Source organism: Notamacropus eugenii, chromosome 6 (assembly GCF_028372415.1).
Source record: "Notamacropus eugenii isolate mMacEug1 chromosome 6, mMacEug1.pri_v2, whole genome shotgun sequence".
Taxonomy (NCBI): domain Eukaryota; kingdom Metazoa; phylum Chordata; class Mammalia; order Diprotodontia; family Macropodidae; genus Notamacropus; species Notamacropus eugenii.
In genome coordinates this window covers 40,029,131-40,052,259 of record NC_092877.1, presented here as the reverse complement: position 1 = coordinate 40,052,259, position 23,129 = coordinate 40,029,131, and the positions used below count along the sequence as shown (strand labels likewise).

The 23,129-nt window shown below is 45.6% G+C and overlaps 1 protein-coding gene across 11 annotated transcripts in view; it reads left to right on the top strand.

Annotated features, from left to right (window-relative positions):
• The window catches only part of PLEKHA7 (pleckstrin homology domain containing A7), a 256,560-nt gene extending 234,170 nt beyond the window's left edge, over window positions 1-22,390 (top strand). For 9 of the 11 annotated variants that reach the window (XM_072619562.1, XM_072619558.1, XM_072619564.1 and 6 more), the window contains 9 exons: window positions 32-220; window positions 394-508; window positions 1,895-1,986; window positions 5,642-5,842; window positions 9,000-9,152; window positions 13,493-13,626; window positions 15,252-15,394; window positions 19,142-19,244; window positions 20,716-22,390. In XM_072619562.1, the coding sequence (XP_072475663.1) occupies window positions 32-220; window positions 394-508; window positions 1,895-1,986; window positions 5,642-5,842; window positions 9,000-9,152; window positions 13,493-13,626; window positions 15,252-15,394; window positions 19,142-19,233 (1,119 nt within the window). In that variant the 3' untranslated portion in view covers window positions 19,234-19,244; window positions 20,716-22,390. The other 2 variants (XM_072619559.1, XM_072619560.1) reach the window with 2 other exon arrangements.
• The last annotated feature ends 739 nt before the right edge of the window (window positions 22,391-23,129 follow it).

Genomic DNA, 23,129 nt, shown 5'->3' with positions numbered 1-23,129 from the left:
GGATACCTTCCACTTTTATTCTCCTGAGCAGGAAGATGAGGCACCACCCCGACCCCCCCTTCCTGAGCAATACAGCCCCGAGGACCCACCTCCGGCCGTGCCCCCTCTTCCTCGGGAAGCCACCATCATCCGCCACACCTCCGTGAGGGGGCTCAAGAGGCAATCTGATGAGAGGAAGAGAGACCGGGAGCTGGGGCAGTGTGTGAATGGGGATTCCAAGGTGAGCGTTGAGTAGGGGAGAGTCACAGGTCACTCACAGTCCAGGGGTCAGAATCTGGGAGCCAGGAAGGAAGAGACAGAGAGTCTTTGGGGGTTGAATCAGAGGGCCGTGGACCTTGTTACATTTGTCAGGACCTTTGTATTAACCTTGGGCTCTACATCTTCTTCCTGTAGGTCGAGCTCCGTTCATATATGAGTGAGCCCGAGCTAGCATCCCTTGGTGACATGAACCAGCCCTCCCTTGGATTTGTGGGCCCTGATAGTGGCTACCAGACATTACCTGGAAGAGGTAAGGTGGGGCCCTAGCTGTTGGTGAAGAGGAGAGCTAAGCTTCATCTTTTTAATGATGGTGATAATGTTAATGGTAATAATTAGCATCGCATAAAAATGTAAGGTTTGCAGGGCATTTAGAAGTATTGTCTCACTTGATCATCACGATTTACCCCGTGAGGCAGGTGCTATTATTATCCCCATTTTACAGATGAGCAAGCTGAAGCTGAGACAGATTAAATGACTTATCCGAAGTCCCATAGGTGTTTAGTATGTGAGAAAGCATTTGAACTCATGTCTTCTAGACCCCAAGCACAGCACTCTATATACTGCCCTGCATAGTTGCCTCCTTAGGCACTTAATGCATGCTTACTGGATAGAGCCGCATTTCCCTTGGGGGAAGGTGTGTGTATGTGTGTCCTTTGGGATCAACAGTGACAGGTTGGATGCCAACTTTATTAGATGGGACCTGGATCTCAGGTTTCTCAGCTCCAGGCTCGGGCTTTGTCTGGGGAGTGAAGGAAACTGTCTCCTAAGACATCAGCCTTTTGGGGGCTGACACAGCAATAGAATATGGCTGAGGGCTTCAGAAATCAGAGGCTCGAAACCCCTATGTAGATGTCGGGATCTCTACCTTTAGAGTCAGCCCCCCAGGAGCTATTCACTGAGTGCCCCTGAGAATGGAGCTTAATAAAAGCCAGAGAGTGGAGCCTGTCCAGGAGCTGGGGGAGATGCCCTCTCCTTCATCAATATGCCATCATGAAAGGTGCCGGGCAAGCCCTATCTCCCCAGCCCCCCATCGTGGGGAAAACTGATTTGGCAGCAGGTATCCTGGGCACTGCCTCCCAGTCTAGCATGTGGGGCCCTTTGAAGTACGTGTGGCTGGAGAGGCTGGATGGATCCCCTTGGTCAGGCCTCTCAAGCACACTGAGGTGTGTCTGTCTGCCTCTTCCTAAGACTTCCTGAAGAAGAAACAGTCCCAAAGAGAAGGAAACTGACTTGCTCCAAGACATTTAGCTAATGGAGACATACCTAGTGTGAAAACCCAGGTCTCTTCCTCAGTTTCCTCTGTCCCTCAGTTTCTCTTCCTACTGAATCATGTTCTTTCTTCTTGAGGAATATTTATTCCGTTCTGCTGATCCTCTCCTTCCAGCCCCCTCCATATGGAGAGCTGACCACGCCAAGCTGTAAGGACTTTGGGGGTTGTTCCTGGACACATGCAGAACTTTCAAAGGAGGAGTAGGAAGGGAAAGAGGGAGAATCTTTGGCTTCAGGGGCGCAGAGAAGGGGAGGTCTTGGGCAGATCTGGGCTGGTCCTCAGGGGAGTGTGGGTAGGCACGTTGTCTATGTATGAAGCCTGTTTGCCAAGCCCACTTCTTTTTCTTCTTCTCCTTCCACTGCAAAGGATTTTCCGGTTCCACTTCCAGGCTCCAGCAATCCTCTACCATTCCTTCCTACGTTACACTCAGGAGGGGATTAAATGCGGATGGCTCAAAGGTAACCTCTGCTAGATGGCCCAGGGTTTCCACATTGTGGTCAGAAACTTGTTGGCGGTCCTATCCTCCCTGTCCTGTGCTATAATCACATTTCTTTTGGCAGAACCATCTTCCAAACCCTATTTCCTGGGGTCACTTATCTAAGATGGGCTACATAAGGTCCTCCCTGGAGGCAGGAAAAATAATTTCTTAAGATCAGAAGAATAGTTAGTGAGTAGTGACAGATACAGAGTTGGAGGAGGGAGGAGGGAAGAACAGTTATGAGACCTTTTAAAAACTAAAATTAAATTTTTTAAAAAAAAAATCACAAGATCATAGAGCTAAAACTGGAAGGAGACTCCAAAGCAATCTAGTTGACCTGCCATTTTTTTTTATAGATGAAGAAACTGAAAAAGATGAAGAAAGGTGCCCAAGGATATATAGTCAATTGATAGAGTCGGAATTCAAACCCAGGTCCACTGACAAAGCCAATGTACTTCCCATTGCCTCCCTCTGTCTTCCCAGCACTCAAATCTCCCATCCTTCCAAGCACTTCCTGGGAGCCAAGACTCGCCAGTCCTTCAGGAGTACTGATTCAAATAGATGAGGTTCATTTGAACTTGGGATAGGGGGTTGGAGGGAAGGGGCATGTAAGTTTCTGGATGGCCCTCCTTGGCCAGCCCAGCCTGGGGGTCAGCTTGCCCAAGTCTATGCTCCATCTACGTTTGGGTGAAGGGAGCAGGACAGGACTTAGGACTTCATTGTTGTACAGATCTCCAGATAAGAAGCCTTCCTCCGTCAACACCATTTATGTTTTTCTTCTGTGCCTTACTGTTGCCCAGAATACTTTGCCCCCTCTTAGTTTCCTAGACTTCCTTCCACACTCAGCTTGTCTCACCTTCTTCAAGCCTTTCCTATTCTCCCCAATTGCTAATCTTTTTTCTTTAACATTGTTCCTTCTATCTTGAGTCATTTTTATGCTATCTGTCCCAATAGAAGTTAAGCACCTTGAGGGGGCAGCTAGGTGGTGCAGTGGATAGAGCACCAGTGCAGGAGTCAGGAGGACCTGAGTTCAAATCTCATCTCAGACACTTGACACTCACTAGCTGTGTGACCTTGGCCAAGTCACTTAACCCCAATTGCCTCATTCTGGGTCATCCTGATGAATATCTGGTCACTGGATCCAGATGGCTCAGGAGAAGAAGTGAGGCTGGTGACCTGCACAGCCCTCCCTCACTCAAAACAAAGTTAAGTGCAAGTCATGTCATCATTTCTCTGATGGCGTGGTCTTCTTCGACAACCAAGGACGAACACACAAACACCTTGAAGGCCTGCGCTGGTTTTTTTCTGCCTTTGTATCTCCAACATACAGTGCCTGGCACATAATAGCATTTAACAATTCCTTTTTTAAAAACTAATTATCTTGAACCTTAATTTAACTGATTGTCTAACGGCCTTAAAGAGTTTCCTGAAACTGTGAGAGGTAACTGACTTGCCTAGGGCCTGAAGATTAGCTCACTCCTTCACCATGCTGCCTAACTCTGTGGTCTGCAAAAGAAAGAACCTATATAGTGCTGCAAAGAGGCCCTTACCTGCCCACATGGCCCAACCATCTTCCTTTCCCATCTGACAAAATCTAATTCTGTTCTTAACCTTTTTTATTGTTAACATCTGGTGAAAACTGTGAACCTCTCCTCAGAATAAGTTTTTTTCCAGAATGTTTTTAAATGCATAAAATAAAATACGTAGGGTTACAAAATAAACCAATTATATTAAAATAGAGTTATCACAATGTAGACTTCAGATTAAAAATCATTGTAAATTTAGTAGAAATCTCCCTAGGGCTGGGACTTAATGAATTGTAGTAGTTCATCTGTCAATGACAATATTTTGAGAAACAGTTCAGTTAAGTCATTTTTTAGTCACATCTGACTCTCCAAGACCCTATTTGGGGTTTTCTAGGCAAAGATACTGGAATGGTTTGCCATTTCCTTCTCCAGCTCATTTTTCAGATAAGGAAGCTGAGGCAAATAGGGTTAAGTGATTGGCCCAGGGTCTCTTACACAGCTAATAAGCATCTGAGGCTGAATTTAAACTCAGGAAAATGAGTTTTCCTGATTTTAAACCTATTTAAATTCAGGTCTTCTTGACTCCAGGCCTGGCGCTCTGACCACTGCGCCACATAGCTACCCTTGAAGGTGAATAGTATAAGTCAGTGACACCTCAGCAACTGGAATATCTAATGGGATCCCAGGTGGTCTTGGCCAGGACAAGGGGAGAAGCTGTAGCCTCACCATGCTCCAAAGTATTGTGTTCAGTTCTACTTGTTGTGTGCTTAGAAGGGGAGCACTGACAAACCAAAGACTAGTTACAGGGATGGTGAAGGAACTAGAAACCATGTCTTGGGAGGACCAATGGTTAACCTGGAGAAGGGAAGACTTCAGGAAGCCATATTCACTGTCTTCCAAGATCTGAAAGCTGTCCATCCAATGACAGAGGGATTAAATTTATCTTTCTTGGCCTCAGAGGGCAAAATTAGAAGCCCTTTGGATAGGTAGAAATTGTAGAGGCAGATTTCAGCTTGATTTAAGAGAAAATGTCATAATTATGAGTCAGAGGATGCCTGAGGGTGCAGGGCTAGGAGTAAGATCTGCATTCAAATTCTGACTCGTACACCGACTGGCTGTGTGACCCTGGACCCTTACCTTCTTTCAACTTCAGACTACTCCCTAAGACCTCACTGTGGAGTCCCTGTCTAGTTGTGTTCTGAGTTGGTAGGAAATCACTAGTCCTTGCATATTTGAGAGTCCATTTACACAGAGAGAGTCTGTCTGGACTAGCCATTGAAGATGAAGGTCCATAGGATCTCGGAGTTAGAGCAGGAAAGGACTTCAGAGCCCCCTCATCTTATAGAGGAAGGAGCAGAGAACCAGAGAAGTATAGCGATTTCCCAATGGTAGAACCAGTATTCGAATCCAAGACAGCTGATTCCACAGCTTTCATTCTTCCTATGGCATCATGACATAGAAGGTTCCCTGCTTGGGTGCAAATGGGACCAAACCACTCTCCCAACAGCTGCTGAAATAAGCTTCCTATAACACAAGTCTGACTATGCCACTCGCCCAGTTCCCATGCCCTTCACGGTCTGGCTCCAGCCAACTTTTTCAGGCTTATTTCATGTTCCTCTTTCCCACATTCCGTATTACACCCAAACTGGCCTCCCTATTTCTTCTTAATCTTAGCCTCCCTCCGTGCTTTTGCCCAGGCTGTCCCTCATGCCTAGGTGTACTCTTTCCCCTCCTGTGATCCAAGACCCCTCTCATGTACCGACACCTAGAGAAAGACTTTCCCCAAGGATTAATGTTTGCTTCTTCCTCCTCAAATAATTATGCATGCACTTGTTTGTTTGACATGTTATTTACCCCCACCAGAATGAAAACTCCATGAGATCAGGGACTGTCTTTTAAAATTTTCATTTGTATCCTCTGCACCTAGCAGGATGCTTGCTGAATCTGATTGTATAACCTCTGAAGTGTCTCCCAGCCCTGAGGTTATTCTCTGTGAAAGTGTTTGTAAGAGGGCACAGTGGCAGTTAGCACTGGTGGTCTGAGGACTTCTGTGTTTCGGGCCCAGCCACTGAGATCATGTGTTCTGTCTGTCACATGCCTCCTTCCCAGAGACCCAAGAGTGCCTTGGAACGCCTGTATTCTGGAGATCACCTGAGGGGCAAGATGAGTGCTGAGGAGCAGCTGGAGAGGATGAAGCGTCACCAGAAAGCTCTCGTCCGGGAACGCAAGAGGACACTGAGCCAAGGCGAGAAACAGAACATGGCCTCATCCCACACCTTCAGCTGGGCCAGCCCTGGAGATCTCGGCTCAGTATGTTACTAGGAGGACCGGGCTGCTTGTTCCTCCCCACTTGGCACTTTAAGGCAGGGCTTCTGAACTCCTGAGAGAGCTCTGTGCTCCAGCAGGGCCAGTAGTCCTAGTTAAGGTTTTCTCCTCAAAATGAGGGCTGTGTTTGAGCAGGGGAAAGATGGTCAAAGAATGGAGTGGAAGATGTGAGAGAGAGAGAGAGAGAGAGAGAGAGAGAGAGAGAGAGAGAGAGAGAGAGAGAGAGAGAGAGTGTCTACAGTTCATTTCAGGAATCCCCTGGAGAGGCCATTCTAGGAATTCTCTACCAGCCTTTCAGAACTTTATGACTGAGTTTGTATGGCGGATGGAAGAGGGAATCCAGTGATTTGCTAGGGAAGGAGCATAATAAAGTAACCGTCCCTGGAATCCTCAAAGTGTGTGTCACAGGAGGGCCTATAGATACGTGTTGGGGCTCCTTTAGTGAGCTCTGCCTTCAGGCAGGCTCCATCAGCTCCTTCAGAAGCTGGGACATGTTTGGGCTCAAGCAGAGAATATGGGAGTTTGTGATGCTCCTCTTGGTCACTAACCGAAGCCAAGCTAACAAAGGGGGCATCCTAATTTGCAGGAGTCCAAACGGCACAGTAGTATTAGATGTCTGTCTGTATCTGTCTGTCTCTCTTTGTCTGTCTGTCTCTCTCCCCCAAATTTTAGTTCACTTGTGTGTTTTGCGTTTAATAATGTGTTTCCCTAGATGTTTATAGCCTGATTCTTCCTTACCTGATTCATTGCACAAGTTTTCCTGCTTTTAGAGTTATCGCTCATCATGCCTCTAATGTCACCTGTTTTGTTTACAGAAGCTTCTCATTTGTGTTGGACATTTCATAACTGGCCTACTCCGTTTTTACCAGGCTTCATTGCGTTAGCAGCTCTGCCTTAATTGCTTAGCTGATCCCCCACCCCAAGTGTGGCTTCTCCTCCCTCCCCTTCAGTCCTTTGTCTAGCATCCTTTCCTCCCCAGCCCAATGATGCTGATCTGTGGTTCACTTGTCTGTAGTCTCTGCATTGCTGATCTGTTCCCTGCCAGGGAATACTAGTGGAGAGCTAGACAACACACATTTATCTGAGTAAAGTCCTTCACCCTGGAAAGCATAAATATGTTCACAATCTTTGCACATTCCAGTGAGCTATGCTGAGTCTAAGTATTTTTTTTTTGTCATTGTAGTTCCTCTGATACATGCGCACAGTTTCTTAATGACACCTTTTGCTATTCTATTGACAAGAATTAATGATTGGAGTGAATATCAAAACATGCTCCCCTCCACCCCCCACCAGTTAGCCACACAGCCTGTTTGTAGTGTTAGTTTAATGGCTATAGAGGTGAGCTTCGGGGGCACTAATATGTACAGAGCTGCTGATGTCCACTGGCTCTCTTAGCCTCCGTGTGTGGGTTGCTGACCAAATAAGATAACATAGCCTTTTTTGGTTTCGGTTTTTGCAACCAGGTGTCTCTAAATGTAGAAAGAGCACAGATACAGAGTGACTCTTGAGTAGCTCCTTGTGGGTTTTTTATTGTTGGATTTTGTTTATTTTTCTTTTTTTTTTTTTTTGAAGAAACACATGTACAAGTCTCTGCATTGACACCAATAAAAATGTTGCTTGATGATAATGGATTGATGTGTTTCTTACTAGAGCGCACCGTAGCATAAAGTGTTCCTTTTCTTTTGATGGAGTCAATCAAGCCTGGCTTAAACAAGTAGCTGTCACTCTTCCAAGACTGGAAGAAACTACCTGTCTTCTTTGTGGATCATGACATGATTTCTCTATCACAGGAGCTTCCACATCCTAACCATTTGAGACATTCAGAATCATTCACCAAAGAGAGAGCGATGACCATTTTGATATAGAGCGTGGAAAGCTTGTGCATGAATAGGTTGAAATCGGCTGATTTTATCTTGGTTATTATTGTCATTAGCATTGTGGACAGATGTGCCCAGGACTTTTTGGGTATCTGAAAAGTGGGGTAGGAGGGGACAGGGGAAGGGAGAGGATGGACATCTGCTACTGTCTAAGAGAAGAAAAACATGAATAAGCCGTCTTCACCATTCACAATAACATGGTCAGCATGAACACTTTTTAGGGTACAAGGGGATAGAAGTTGGCCTTTGCTGCTTTGACCATAAAGCATTTTAGGGAGATTCACCTTTGTACAGAAAGAGGGCTAATAGAAGACTCACACTGAGCATAGTTTTCGAGGTACCTATGGCTTTGCCATTGAATTAAAAGTGGCCTCACTGATTCCACTTGAACCCACTCTAGTTTCAGGTAATCAGCTCCAAAGCTACCTTTGGGTTCTGTGTGCTTAACCATGGCCTGCCTCGTTAACTGATCTTAATAGCTATTATATATGGAAAGAATTCTCTAATGTCCCCACTCTACCAAAGGATCAGTGAAGGTCTTTGTTTTTCCCTATTTCCAAGTCCAATATATTGGTCTGATAATTAGAAAGGAGCCCATGGGCCCACGTAGGCTGGCGCTGACTGTCCTAGCATCATGGACTTACAGCTAGAGAGGAGCTTAGAGATTATTTAATTCTGTTCCCACATTTTGTAAATGAGGAAACTGAAGTCCAAAGAAAGATAAAGGATTGGTGAAGAGTTACATGTGTAATAAGTAGCAGAGCCAATATTTGAACCTATGACTCCAAATCTGTCCCTGTACCACTCCAACAATCCACATTTATTAGCCTGACCTGCAGGCAATCCTCTACAGGCTTTACACAGTGCAGCTGATTAGCAGATTTGGATCAGGCCCTGGCTGAGGGACTGACAGTTACCAACTGGGCCCCTAGCTTGCTCTCACCCCAGCAGAGGTGAGTGATTCTGAGTCAGTATCCTAGAGTGAACAGACATCCCTTAGGCCTAGACATGGCCTCCAGTTGTGTTTTATAAATGTAGTTAATCCCAAAGCTCCAGATAGGCATCAGCTATTTACTACTTAAGATGCTAAGCCTTGGGAAGCTGGCTGTTTGTTGAAGGAGTCAGAGATTTTTCATTTTCCTCTCGAGCTTTTCAATAATGACTACCAGAAGCCTGGGTCACCACTTTTCACCCCCTAAGGAAGGGCAGGTCTCACTTGGCAGGGGGAAGTGACTACTTTTTAACCCTTTTGTGTCTGTTACCAGTGGAAGCGAGAACAGGACTTTGATTTGCAATTACTTGAGAGAGCCATGCAAGGAGGGGAGAAAGTCGAGGATGGCTGGCTGAAAGTACAGGCTACGCCCGTGACTGAGATGGATCTAGAGCCTCAAGACTATGACATAGACATCAGCAGAGAGGTAAGATTGGTGGGGCTGTCACCTTACTGATGGAAGCATCGCCTTCTGTGGCATTCTTCTTTAGGGCTTTCTCAGCCCGGGTGTGCTGAGTGCTTCTTCTATAGGTCACAGTAAAGTGTTTCCCAGATAATCCCAAAAAGACGGGCCAAGTTAGTTCCATATATGAGCCTAGGATGTCAAAGCTGACCTCGGGACAGAAAATAGTGCCAAGGAGAGGTCAGCTCCAGGTCTGTTAAAGAAACGTTCTCCAGTTGGCAGTTGAAGGAGTCCCTTGAGTCGAGGGACTGGGCTTTGTGAGAGACAGGGCTGAGGGGAGAGGAGGCGAGCTGTCATGGAGTCCGTTAAGTGTCTACTCTGTGCCGAGTGCTGTGCTAGACACTGGATGTAAGGATAAACGTGACGCAGACCCTGTCCCCGTGGAGCTTGCATCACGCAGGAGGAGACAATAGGTAAGGATGATACAGGAGAGTCTGAAGAGGGAAAGGAGAAATTCCCAGGTGCTGTGTTAAGTGCTTTACAAATACTATCTCATTTCATACTCACAACAACCCAGGGAAGGGGAAAGGAAGAAGCATTTATGGAGCTCCTACTATATGCTAAGCATTTTACAAATATTGTCTCGTTTGGTCTTCACAACAGCTCTGTGAGTCCCATTTTATAGTCAAGGAAACTGAGGTAGACAGGAGTTAAGTGAGTTACCTAGGGTTGTATAGTTAGTGTCTGAGGCTGTATTTGATCCCAGGTCTTCCTGACTCCAGCCCCAGCTCTCTATCCTCTGCACCATTTATCCAGGGTTATTGTACAGCCAGTATGCGTCAGAAATAGGATTTGAGCCTAGTGAGGTCAAATAACCCTGGAAAGGTGGGGAAAGTTAGATTGTGGAGAGATTTAAAGGTGTCGTGCTGAGGAACATGTATGTTGTCCTGGAGGCAGCAAGGAGTCTTTGAAAATTGTTCATCCAGAGAGTGATCTGGATAGACAGGGCAGCTGTGTGGATTGGAGAAAGAGGAAGCTGGAAACGGGGAGATTGGTTTAGGGCTTCTGCAATACCTCAGGGCCTGAGCAAGTGAGAAGAGCCTGCCAAGTGGATATGGGGAGGAGGCAGGGATGCTAAGGCTGCACTGGGGCCATGGGGAGGAAGCAGGGATCCTGAGGGCTGCACTGGGGCCATGGGGAGGAAGCAGGGATCCTGAGGGCTGCACTGGGGCCATGGGGAGGAAGCAGGGATCCTGAGGGATGCACTGGGGCCACCCAAAGAACAGGAGTGCCATCCAATGGAAATCAGAGCATTTGAACAAAGAGTGGGTCCAGGGAACAAGATCATGAGTAACCATTTGGTACAAGTTCTTTTGGGGCTCACCAAGATGTTTTAGCTTTTCTGGGCCTGGAACTAACCATAGTGCTTTTTGTATAGAATAGGTATTTAATTAATGTTGGTTAAATACATGAAGGAAGGAAGGAATGAATGAATGAAACAGCTCCTACATAACTTCACACGCGGCACCAGTCTGCTCCACATCTCCATCTCTAATCCAAAGGGGGCTGTATATGATAATATTAAATAATTAAACAAAACTGAAGACCTCTTAATCATTTATTAGACCTTTCACAGGATTATTGTGAAGATCAAATGAAATAAGATATAGAAAGTATTTTGCAAAGCTTCAAATACTATCTAAATGTGAATGATTAAATAATAGTTAAATGACTCCATATTTATTAAATATTATCTAGTTATTGTGAAATATGTAATAATTATTAGACATTTTATAATAGTTATTAAGGGATATTTCAGAATAGCCATTATGAGATAGTTATAATAAGAGGGCATAGTCATGTCATGTCACTAGGCTTCCGTACCCAGAACTCCAGTATTGGTCAGTGACCACCGAGAGGTAGATTCCCTAAAGAGAACTGCTAGAACCTTGGTCTTGAGCCAAGACCCGTATCGGTTGCTCCTCCTCACACGTACACATACATTACCCTCTTCTTCGTAGAGTCAGAGACTGACTAGGTTTAGAGTCAAGAGGTCCTGGGTTTGAATCCTACCGCTGACATTTACTAGCTGTGTGACCCCCACTTAGGGGTCACTTAAACTCTGGTTCTCACTTTCTACATCTGTAAAAGAGAGAAAATGAGAACACTCCAAAAGATTTGCAGCTAGGTGACACAGTGGATAGAGTGCCAGGCCTGGAGTCAGGAAAACTTCATGAGTTCAAATCTGACCTTACACATTGTGTGACCCTGGGCAGGTCGCTTCACCTTGTTTGTCTCAGGTTCCTCATCTGTAAAATGAGCTAGAGAGGGAAATGGCAAACCACTCCAGTATCTTTGCCAAGAAAACCCCAAATGGGGTCACAAAGAGTCAGGCATGACTGAAAAACAAAGGATTGTTCTACAGATCCAATGAGATATCCTAGAGAAAGCTCTCTGTAAACCTCCAAGTGTTCTCTCTCTATATTATGATAACAATTATTGACCAGCTTACTGAGTTACCTAGTACAATAGAGCAGCGTTGGGGGCAGAATTGTTTGCATCCAGGCCCCACTGGCCTCAGGAGTTATCTGGGCCAATCCCGTGGCCATGGAGTCTTTCCTCTTGCTATTTGAGATAGCCAGGAGCTTGACCGGTTATAGGTCGCCTTCTGGAAACACACTCCCATATCCTGTGTTGGCAGTCTGCTGTAGGGCCCAAATAATCCTGCCAGTCAGGAAGTCCTTTCTTATCTCTAACCTAAATCCCTCCTGCTGTAATGAAATCACACTTCCTTTTCATCTGCCCCCATTGGAAACAGAGAAGAGTTTATTACCTTTCTTTCACCATGAGAGAGGTAACAATTATGAATCAAAGTCTGAGTGTGTCCTTAAGTTGAATTTAATTTGATCTTTAAAAATTTGGTCGAACATGATCAAATTCACCCTTTGAGCACTAGGGAAAAACCTGCAAGTTTAGCCTATCTCGGCTATCTCCTTGCCAGCATGAGAGGACAAGCCTCTAACACTGGGGCTGCTGTGCTAAGTTGGGGCCGCCATGGCTCAGCCCTTGGTTGGAAGGATTCCCTCCAGTCCTGTGGAACCCAGAAAGTCACAGCAGTGATTTGGACCACTCCCTCGTTCAGTTGAAGAAAACCCTACTTTGGTCCTTGGTTTTCTTTTCCCAACCTACCTCTCAATGTCTGAGCCCATGGCTTAGGACTTTGAAACTACCCATCACAAACAACAAACAAACATATGTGTACATATAGTGACGATGGTAACAGCCAATATTTTTACAAAACTCTTCATATCCGTTTCTTCATTTCATCATTAAAGAGTTCCGGATCCGAGGATCTGGGTTCATATGCAAGGCTTGCCACTCCCTGGCTTAACAATATTGGGCAAATAGTTTCCCATCTCTGGGCCTCAGCTTTCTCCTCTGTAAAAGGAGAACCCCATGATTTCTAAGGTCTCTTCCAGGTCTAAATTTTGTCATGTGACTATCTCTGTGAGGTGGATCCTTCTCTCCATTTTACCAGTGAGGAGATGATGACTCAGAAAGGCTTAGTAAATTGCCTATGGGGTATGCCCTGTAGTTAATCAGTATCAGAGCTGAGATTCACACCCAAAACTCTGCTGACTGTCCTCCCTCTTCTCTAGTTTCTGTCTTTGCTGCTTGGAGACATCTCCCATTCCATACTCTGGCCACACCTCAGTTTCTAATCTGCTAATACCTCTTCTACTGCCCACTGGCTGCCCAGGCCCTCTGCTCCAGGCCCTCTCCCTCTTTCCTTTCCCTCTCTGCCAGCACAGAATCAGGCCTTAGTAGAGGGAGTTTTCCACCCTAGGGGGTTCCCTATACCTATGAAATCACAGGTCTGGTGCTTATACCTGCCCTTTCCCAACAGGGTATGTAAGGGATTGTGACTAAAGAAATCTGTTGAGTGTGGGCTGAGTGAATTTAGCATTTAGAAACTCTGAGGATAATTTCCTAGTCTTCTTTCCTCCTTCTCTCTCTCTGCCGCCTCTCCCACCCTAGCCCCTCTGGCTTCAGATGGGCAATGCCCAACCTCTCAGGCAGACCTCAAAGGATCCACCAAGTACGATTGACCAGTAATCTAATAAGCATCCACTAAGCACTTACTACCAGCTATTAGTTGCTGTGCCAACCCTGAGAGACAAAGGCAGGGCAAACACTTGATTCTGTCCTCTAGGAGCTTATAGTCACATGAAGGAAACAGTTGATGTACAAATATTGGTATATAACAGCTATGGTGCTAATGGATGGACAGTAATCAGAGAGGGGAAGGCAGTGAGAAACAGGTACTCAGCTTCAGTTTCTCTCTATTTCTTCTGTTTGTCTAGCTGTCCAAGCCAGATAAGGTGTCCATTCCTGAACGCTATGTGGACTTGGAGCCTGAGGAGCCGCTCAGCCTGGAAGAGTTAGAGGCAAGGTTCCGCAAAGCCGAGAAGATCCGCAACCTCCTTACCCGCTCGAGGTCAGCATTTCATCCTGGGTCCCCTCATCCTCATGCCTAGCCCCATCCATATACTGATGATGTATCAGGTCAGGCAAGGGTAGGGGGTACCTTATACTCGGGCTGCACGTTCATCTCCGCATATTCTCCCAACATTGAGAATTGCTTGGATCAGGGGTGAGGAACCTATGGCCTCGAGGCCCCAGATTCCCCACACTTGATATTCCTCCACTGTCTCAGTGGACTTGTCAAGTGTCCCTGGATCCTGGGAAGCTCTTCTTACGAAAGGCCCACATGAGCAGATCCTCCTAAAGTGGAACATTATTGGTTCAGCTAACGGCTTCCCCTCCCACCCCTCAAAGCCAATCAAGGACCACTAGCTGATTTCAGAGAGGTTGACCTCTAAGGCAGGAATTATTTTGTCCAAAAAAATTCATGAACCAATGATTATGTATGGAGGGAATGAGGTGAATAATAATGATAATAAGCAACTGGCAACGTAGCAGTTTTAAGATTTGCAGAGCACTTTATGGACATGGTCTCATTGGATCTTCCTAGCACCCTGAGGTGGTAGCCACTAGGATTATCCCCATTTTGCAGATGGGTACGCTAAAATTCAAGAGAGTTTAAGTGACTTGACTAGGATCACACAGTTAATGGCAGAGGTAGAATTTGAACTCAGATCTCCCTGGCTCCAAGCCCAGCCCAAATCTTCTCCACCATCTTGTCCTCTACTAATGTCACTGGAGGGAATGTCCACATCACTGAAGTCCTAGTTCTTTTGAAGTGTCATCATCATTTCTCTCTCTGACATCGAGTTGAAATGACCTGCTTAGTCCTGCAGGAATTCAGAGACAGGGCTCAGATGATAACTGCTGATAAATAATGGTTATTTAAGGTTTGCGTAGCAGTTTGTATACGTTATTTCACTTTATCCTCACACGAGAGTGGCTCATGCCATGGGCAATAGAGAGTTGACCTCAAAACCAAGAAGATCCAGATTGAAGTCCCGCCTCTATTTCATATTGGCTATGTTACCCTGGGCAAGTCAACGATCTTCTCAGTGCTCTAGGTAACTCTCTAAGACTTTAGATTTCAGAGAAGTAGCTGACCTGCATTTGTAGAAAGTGTTTCCTTACCTGGGATTTAGGTCTACCAGTCCAGCCCTTGCTACTTTACCCAAGCCTCATACCAGCCTTGTGAGGTAGGTACTATTAATATTTTCATTTTATACATGAGGAAACTGAGTCTTAAGTGACTTGCCAGATGGAAGTGTGATAGAATAGAAAGTGAATTAGCTCTAAAGGCAGAAGACCTGGGTTCAAATCCAACCTCTGATACTTACTATCCATGTGGCCACTATTCCATGCTACCCTGGATTATACTGGTGATCTTTGGCTTCTCATATACATTGAGCAGGTTTTTGGAGGAGAGACAAGGGTGGCAGGTAGAGGATGAATAGAGGATCCAGCCAGGCTGCTCAGGTTTAGGGTTCATGTATAAAGCCAGCCACCTTGCTGCCCTGCCCACTCCCTGGAAGGATCTGGGTACAGGGAGAGGGAGCTGCCCTTGCTCCTACAAGGGAGCCATTATCTAACTGTCCTCTGCTGGGTAGGTGACCACTTTCTTTTGTTCTTGGCTTCCAGCATGCACAACCTTCAGCCTCCAGCCACCCAGGACAAACACCGCTCAGCCGACCTCGACTCCCAGCTCCAGGAACAAGAACGCATCTTCCACATCTCCCACACCCTGGCTTCCGAAGCCTCCCAGCGTAGCAAGCAGGTGGCAGGTAAGCCTTGCCACTTCCTGTCCCAAGGGACCCCTTGTGGCCAGGCCCCTTCCTGAGTTCTGGGAACCGGCCAGCGTGCCTTCTCACATATCACTACCACTCATGCTGTATTCAGGGCACCCTCTCTTGGAGGCAGCGAGCCCCTGGCTGGGATATGCTGCCCCAGGGACATGAGGTTCATGCCAGGAGAGGATTGATTTCTTTATAAGAGGCAAGAAGACACTGTCCTAGGTCAGGCTCTCAGTCCTGAGGAGAAAGAAGTAATCAAGTGATCTGTCTGCCAATCTCAAGTATTGGGTGGCATGGGGTTGTTTTGCAGGGCGAGTTGGGGAGTGCAGAAGGGGATTGTGGTTGGAGTGGGGAGAGTGGGTGGGATGGCAGCATTTTTCAACCTCATACCAGCATCGTCAGCATGTCAGTTTTGGTCTCAAAAGGAGGATTTAAAACTTAGTTCTGTCTCTGGGGCTCTCAGGGTGAGTTATGGGATTTTGTGCTTATGATGAAGGAACTGGAGAGACAGTTTTCTGAGACTCTTTGTTGGGGCTAAGTAGGAGGAGAGGGATCAAGCTAGCCCTCCCTGGGACCCAGCAGGTGGGCTGCCTGCCCATCTGTCTTGGTCTTGATTGTCTGATTTAAGCCATAACTTCTTAGCCTAACTGAATGCCTGTCCATTCATAATGTCCCCAACTAGACACCTCCTTACTCTCCACTAAAGCTGAATTTTTCTAGCTTCCTCCCTACAGTGGTGACCAAAGCAAGCATTTGGACTGACCATATAGATCAGAGCTGTCAAACATGCAGCAACATTGTGGCCAGCAGCATTCCTGAGGCCAGGACCAGATTAAAATGGAATTGGGAAATATTTTACAAAATACATAAAAATACAGAAAACCACATATATATGATGTTAATATGTGGTTTTCTAGGCCAGTATGGCCCATAAGGATCCTTAGATATGGTCTAGTGATCCTTTCTATTTGAGTGTGACACCACTTATATAGATGACCCCTGTCCTCCCCCAGCACACATGAAAGGTAGGGGAACATTATTTCAGGAGCAACACTGACTTTTCCTAGGAACAGTTCCACTGTTGTGAACATTGTTCAGCTCCCCAAATGCTATCTGGCCAGAAATGAGGCCTCTCTCTTCGCAGGAGATGCATTGCTGTCCAGCTGGGCATTTGGGGGAAGGGAGTTCCAAGGGCTCCCACATCTGCCTAGGCTTCCTGAGGGGCAGAGCCTAGAAGGGGATTTTATGCTCTGGGACATCTGAGTCATTCAGCATAGGGTATCTCTGTCCCCAGGACCAAAGTCCCAGCAGGCACTGCTGTCATCTAGTGTTCCAGCCATCATGGCCTAGAGTGGACTTTGATAAGTAAAGGAAGGATTTCCCTAACAGTTACTAGGATCTTCATAGTGGATTTCTTGGAAAGCCAGTGTAGACATCCTCCAGACTGATGAGAGGACCCTACACATTGCTGGAGACTTGTCCTGTGGGCCCCAGGAGAGGCTGGTGATGGGCAGAGAGACCAGATTATAGAATCCTATCTGTGCCAATCCCCTCTGTGAGCAGACATGCCCTCTATGAGATTTCTATCAGTTATGTGGAGTTCACTAACTCCCATGGCAGCCCGTTGGAGTTTCAAATAGTTTTGATGGTTAAGAAGTTCTCTCTGGCTCTGTCATTTCAACCTGATGCTCCTTGGTCTGCCCTTTGAGGCCAAAGACAAACAGGTTAATCCCTTTATCTCAGAGTTACCCTTCAAATATCAGAAGACAGTGATCACTGACCATCCTCTTCCCTTCACGTCTTTTCTCTAGGTCAGTGATTCTCAAAGTATGGTCCGGGAGGATCCCGAAAACCATTTCCAGGGATCTATGAGGTCAAAACTCTTTTCAAGATAATACTAAGATGTTTTCATTTCTAAGATGGCAAACACTAATAGATACAACCCATGTAAACAAAAGATCTCTGCAGGGATGGGGAGGGGATTTCTGAAAAATGTTAAAGAGTGTAAAGGGATTCTGAGACCCAGAAATTAGACAACCACTGCTCTAGACTAAATAAATATAATTTGTCCCATGGATCCTGGTATAGAATCTAGTCCTTTCAGTAGCCTGATTGCCTTCCTTTGGTCATGTTCCAGTTTGTCAGTCTTTACCCTAAATTGTGGTACCTGGAAGCAAATATAATATTCAGGATGTGACCTGATGATAGAAGCTGAAAGACAGTCACCTCCCTAGTTCTGAACCCCCCACTTCTCTGAGGGCAGCGCAAGGTTCTATTAGTTTTTTTGGTGAGGTTTTGTTTTTTTAACTTCCATGGCACACAGCTGATTTATATTGGGCTTTGGGCCCACTAAAACCCCTGATCTTTTTCTTATGAACTTCATTGTTCATGGTTGGGGGTCTTTTTGGAAGACTTTCCATTTATTCCTATTAAATTTCATTCTATTAGATTTCTTCTAATGCTTCTAGAATATTTTGTTAAGGATTTCAATTAGTTACCCTTCCTCGATTCAGTTCAGTTCAACATGGAGACTGTTATCCACAAGACACAGGGTTTGGTGTTGGAAAATGACGAAGACAGATGTGAACAAGGAGTTTACCTTCTATTGGATTATCAGTGTCGTCTGCCAATTTGACAGCCACCCCCACTGATTACTGGATCTACTTCATGGGCACCAATGTTGAGTACCAGTAGACAGGCCTGTATCCTCTGAAGTGACTATTCTTTGTCCCAGGGCAAATCCCTTCCCAGCTAGGACCTTCCAGATGACCAGGGTACCTGAGATCATGCAGGTCTCAAGCTGAGTCCAAAGTCTTTAATAGAAGGGAAAGGCAGGCTAGAGAGAGATATTTGCAGAGCCTAAGATCCCTTTAGGCGTAGGTGGGTTGGGGAGGAGTTTGGCTGTTGAATCTTTGAACTTTCAATCCAGTCAGACCTCCGGACTGTTCCATAGGAACCCTGTGCACTTGTAGAGTCCATGTTTTTTGGAACCCAAGTGTAGAACTGTACATTTGTTGTACATTTGTTATCGAATTTCATTTTCATCAGAGTTGGCCCAAATTCCTCCAGTTTCTCATCACCCTCGGCCAGGGCCGTGCCTTTGCCAGCCTTGTGGTTTCAACCCAGGACTGCCTACATCTAATGTATTTCTCCCAACATAGACTCCCAACTTACTGCCTCTGTCTCTTATCAGCTTCTACATGGAACAGCTTGTAATCTTAGGCAGGCTGGGAAGCTGAGCTAGGGGGCTAATGATGAGGAAGACCAGGGTGGCGGCTTCTTCATAGGAATTCCTTTACTGATGGGAGTTCTTATATCCTCTGACCTATGCTTTGCTTTTACTCTGAATTTTTGCCACACACTTCATTTTAAAGCCTGGTAATTGCCTGGGCTAGCATGTACCAGATCAGCATCTCCACATCAGAGAACAGAGGTGTTCTGAAGTCTTCCCTGCATGTGGTCTGCTGCCTGTCTTTTTCCACTTTCCCAGCTTTACGAACTCCAGAGGGCCCTCCAGACAGGGCCAGTCTTGGGGAGGACCACCTGCCTCACTGCTACTCCCCACCACCTCCTTAATGCCCTGGGGTTTGAGGCTGGGTGGCCTTGGTGAGGTCACCTGCTCTGCCCCTCCCATGCCAGGTGTTTGGGGTGTCCAGCTGATTGTTGGGGATTTGTGTGGACAGTTTGTATCGATCCTATGTCTAACACGCTGCTTAATTCCTGTGTGATTCTGTCTAGCTCAACAGTCAGCCTTGCTGTCCAAGGGCCTCCCCTCACCTTCTGTACCACAGCCCCCTTTAAGCAATGGATTTCACTACACGTTTGTCTAAGCACCTTCCAAGTAAGCACTAATGATTACGTCTGCTCGGCGTGCCTGGCTTGCCATCTGTGGCGCTTTCTTGCCCTGCAGTGTGGAGCATGTCTCTTTCTAGATGCTTCTCCTTGAAGTAGTGATCGATTGGGGGCCACTCTCCTCTCCCGATGAGATCTACTTATTTCCGTGAACTTTGTCTAAACCATAGCTGGGAGAGAAAGTTTTAGTTCAATTTAGACACCTCTCCTTCCTAGCTGTGTGTTTGGGTGAGTCCCTTAACCTTAACCTTGCCAAGCTTTAGTTTAAAAAACAGACACACAAAACACACACACACACACACACACACACACCAACAACAACAAAAAAAAAAAGCGCAACAGGAAAAAATATAGGAGACAATTGTCCTAGCCTTGGCAGCCCCACAGGCTTGTTGTCATGGAGATCAAATGAGTTAGTAGCAGAGAAAAACACTTTGAAAACCATGAGGGAAAGCATCCCTCTATCCTCTGGGACCAAGATTCGTCACCGAATCTCAGAGTTCAAAGAGAATCAGGTGACTTGTCCAGCCCCATCCATGCCTGAAAAGGAATTGCAATAGACTCAACTAGGTGCTATCTAAGTGGGAAAGACTATTAATATCTTATTGCATGATGCAATCAGATCTCTGTGAACTGGTTCCTTACCACCTGGAAAACTCAAGAAACTCTCATTTCATCAGTAATGCAGGCTCAATTTGATGAGCACATGCCTGAACCTAACAGGTCTAACAGCCAGGTTGGATTGTTTACAGGATGGTTCCTTGTTGTTCCTGGTGTTTAGAGGAAAGAAAATGTTGGACTAGTGATAGAAGGCAACATTGGCGGCTATCGAATCTTCCTCTTTCATGTTATGTAGAAGGAAACTGAGACCTGGAGAGATGAAGGGATAGTTAAGGTTGCACAGATTGTTCACAGCTCAACCAAGACTACAACCCACTTTCTTTACTTATAGATTTAGATTCTTGGAACTGAAAAGGATATTTGAGATTGTCTACACCCATTTTCCAGATGAGCAGATTGAGACACAAGGAGGTTAAGAGACTGGCCCAAAATCACACAGATGGCTGGTGGCAGTGCCATAACTTAGAATCTAGTCTCTTAATGCCTTTTCATCTTCATCTTCTATCATCCCACCTCGCTCTCAGGGCATAGCTCTCATCCAGGGGTCCACATCTCTGGAGTTGCCTAGAAATTGCAAAGAGCCCGACCAGGAGGGAGTCTGGGCTTCACAGCCATGGGCGAGCGGCACCCAAGAGGCCTCATGCGGCTACCTCTGCTTGTGTGCCCCATCATGTTAGCCCTGAGTTTCTGTTGTGTGTATGTGTGTATACACTTGTGTGCGCCCATGTTCACAGACATGCTTTTTGCCCTGCTCACGTGCCCTATTTCTTCAGTATGCAGGCTGATGGCACTGACTGCTGCTTGGCTCCTAACTGTACTCTGTTTTACTTTTGTGCTAGCCCAAGCAGTGATTGACCAGTGACCAGTGACCCATGTCCCGAAGAGAGGCCTGGAGCCAAGAGCCCATGGAGCCAACACCCTGGGAGAAGATCACTTACTTTCCCCAAAGGAAATTCCAAGAGCCCTGGGAGGGGTTTTCTGAAGGGGAAACAGGAAAGGGACACCCGTACCCTTCCAACCATCCTGTGAATGAGTCACTGTAGGCTAGCTCCTAACACACACACACAATACACATACACACACAACACACACACACACCACTTCTGTTTTAGTTCTGACTTTTACATATGTATAAAAAGCACTTTTAATACATGCTGTAAAATACTGACACTGTATTTTAGAAACAGTATATTTTTTAACAATCTCAAGGGCTGAGTGCATGGAAAGGTATTTATATAGATGTGGCAGGTGAGGAGGGTCACACACACAGGTTCAGGTATACATTTGAAGGGTAGTGGGTTGAGTTGGGAGGAGAGAGGTGTGGAGATGGAATTCCAAATCATCACTGACATTTGAGAAGTACGTTATGTGTGAGATGAACCTGGGTGAGAATTTAGCTTTCTGGGAGCTGGAGCTAAAAGACCACAAGGATTCTTCCAGGAGGAGAAAGTCAATGATCCCTCCTGCTGTTTCACTGGACACATGGATTCACATCCTGCCTTGAATGTCACTTAAGCTTAGCAGCCAGTATTGTGAGCACAGGCCCCTGGAGTGTAGCTGCCCTTTGGTCAGAGGTGTGCAGAGACTGGATTGTGACCAGCAGGGCACCCTTTGGCAATGCATACACTTGCAGTATATGTACCTTTAGAAGGAATTGGGTCTTCATCTTCTACCAGATTTTTTTTTAAAAATTCACTTTTAAGAAATAAATGAATAAAATTTGGAAATACCAAATGGAGAGAGAGAGAAGCGATTTAAGTTGTATTGTAAGCAATAATTGAACCCAGGGGATGCTTGACCAACACATCTTGATTTTCTCTTCAATTTTCTTCAAATACAAGACATGACCTGCCAGAGTGTCAAATACAGAGAGGCCTTTGATGTCTGCCCAGGGTCCTCTGGTTCCAGCAGCCTCGACCTTCACTCTGAGGTCTGCTTCACAAGCCCCTCCTTGTTGGGTGGTTGTCTTGGGACAGTTGCTGAAGGCAGGCAGTTGGACTCCCAAGAACCATGTTAGTGCATTGTAGGAGGAAAATATTTTCCTGCAGAAGCTTAGTTTCCTGCAGAAGTGACACAAAGTCAGTGCTTTTGGATTAAGCAGCCAGTCTGGAAGGAGGAGGAGGCAGGTCACCAACATGTATGCAGTGTTTTGCAAGACTGGTAACATGCTTCAGTTACGTTTTCCTGCATTGAAAAAAAATGTTTTTTAAAAAAAATCTAGACAGTGGAACTACAAGTCACTGATGAATATAAAAATTCCTATTGTTTTTTGACTATTCAGAAAAAAAAATTGATTCTTGAAGTTATTTAGAAGACACAGTCTATTTTTAACTCACTCCAGTTACTGCCAGTGTCAACTTCATAACGCTTGCCAAAATGAAATTGTTTTATTTTTGCCTTTATAAAAAATTTTGTTGGAAAAAAGGAAATGAATATTTTGCAAGAAAAAGTTAATTTAAATAAAAGTGTAATGGTTTTAAAAAAAGGTATGTACAGATTAAAATATTAAGCAGACACGTTTCCTGGCTCTTTCTGGGAATCCTGGTAAAATGGCTGTTCATGGATTTTTCCACATATTTTGAAATCTGCTGTGGCAGCCCGGTGTCGTGCAGGCCTCCCATATGCTTTGACTCAGCCTTGGAGAGCACCCCTCCATCCTAGCCATTTCTTGATATTTGGTTTAATGAGAAATTAAGGATGGGGGCTAGGAAAAACACGTTTCCAGGGTTTGACTGGTCATTCTGCAGCTGCTGAGCCATTCTGAGGACAGGTTCTCTTTAGCTGGGTGGGAAGCAAGGAGGAGCAGGTCTCATTCCAGACCCGTTCTTGGAGACCCATTTCTGGAAAGTAGCTCCCAAGTGTAACAACACTGAAGACTGGCGTCATATTAAATAGCTTTAGCTTGTGACTTAGGCCCCAACAAAAGAAAGCAAAAATCTCATTTGGTCTTAAGTGATGTCCTGTAAAAAAGGTTTTTGTTTGCATTCCCCAAATGCTTCAGTAACAAGGTGTCATGAAGTGTTAAGAAAGGATCATTCCTAAGAGGAACGCCAGTGCTTCAGAGTGACTTTCCAAAGTGGGGAAACTAGACTCCAAGGTGCTTAATAACCTCAGGACACTGCTCCCTTAGGCTTCTGAGCTAAGAGTGAAAAAAAAATAGAAGTACACCTGGCTTCCTGTCACTCGTGGTGATGTCTTTGTGTAACTGTAATTCAAAGCAAATTTTGAAGAAGAAACTTGGGAGATGGATGAC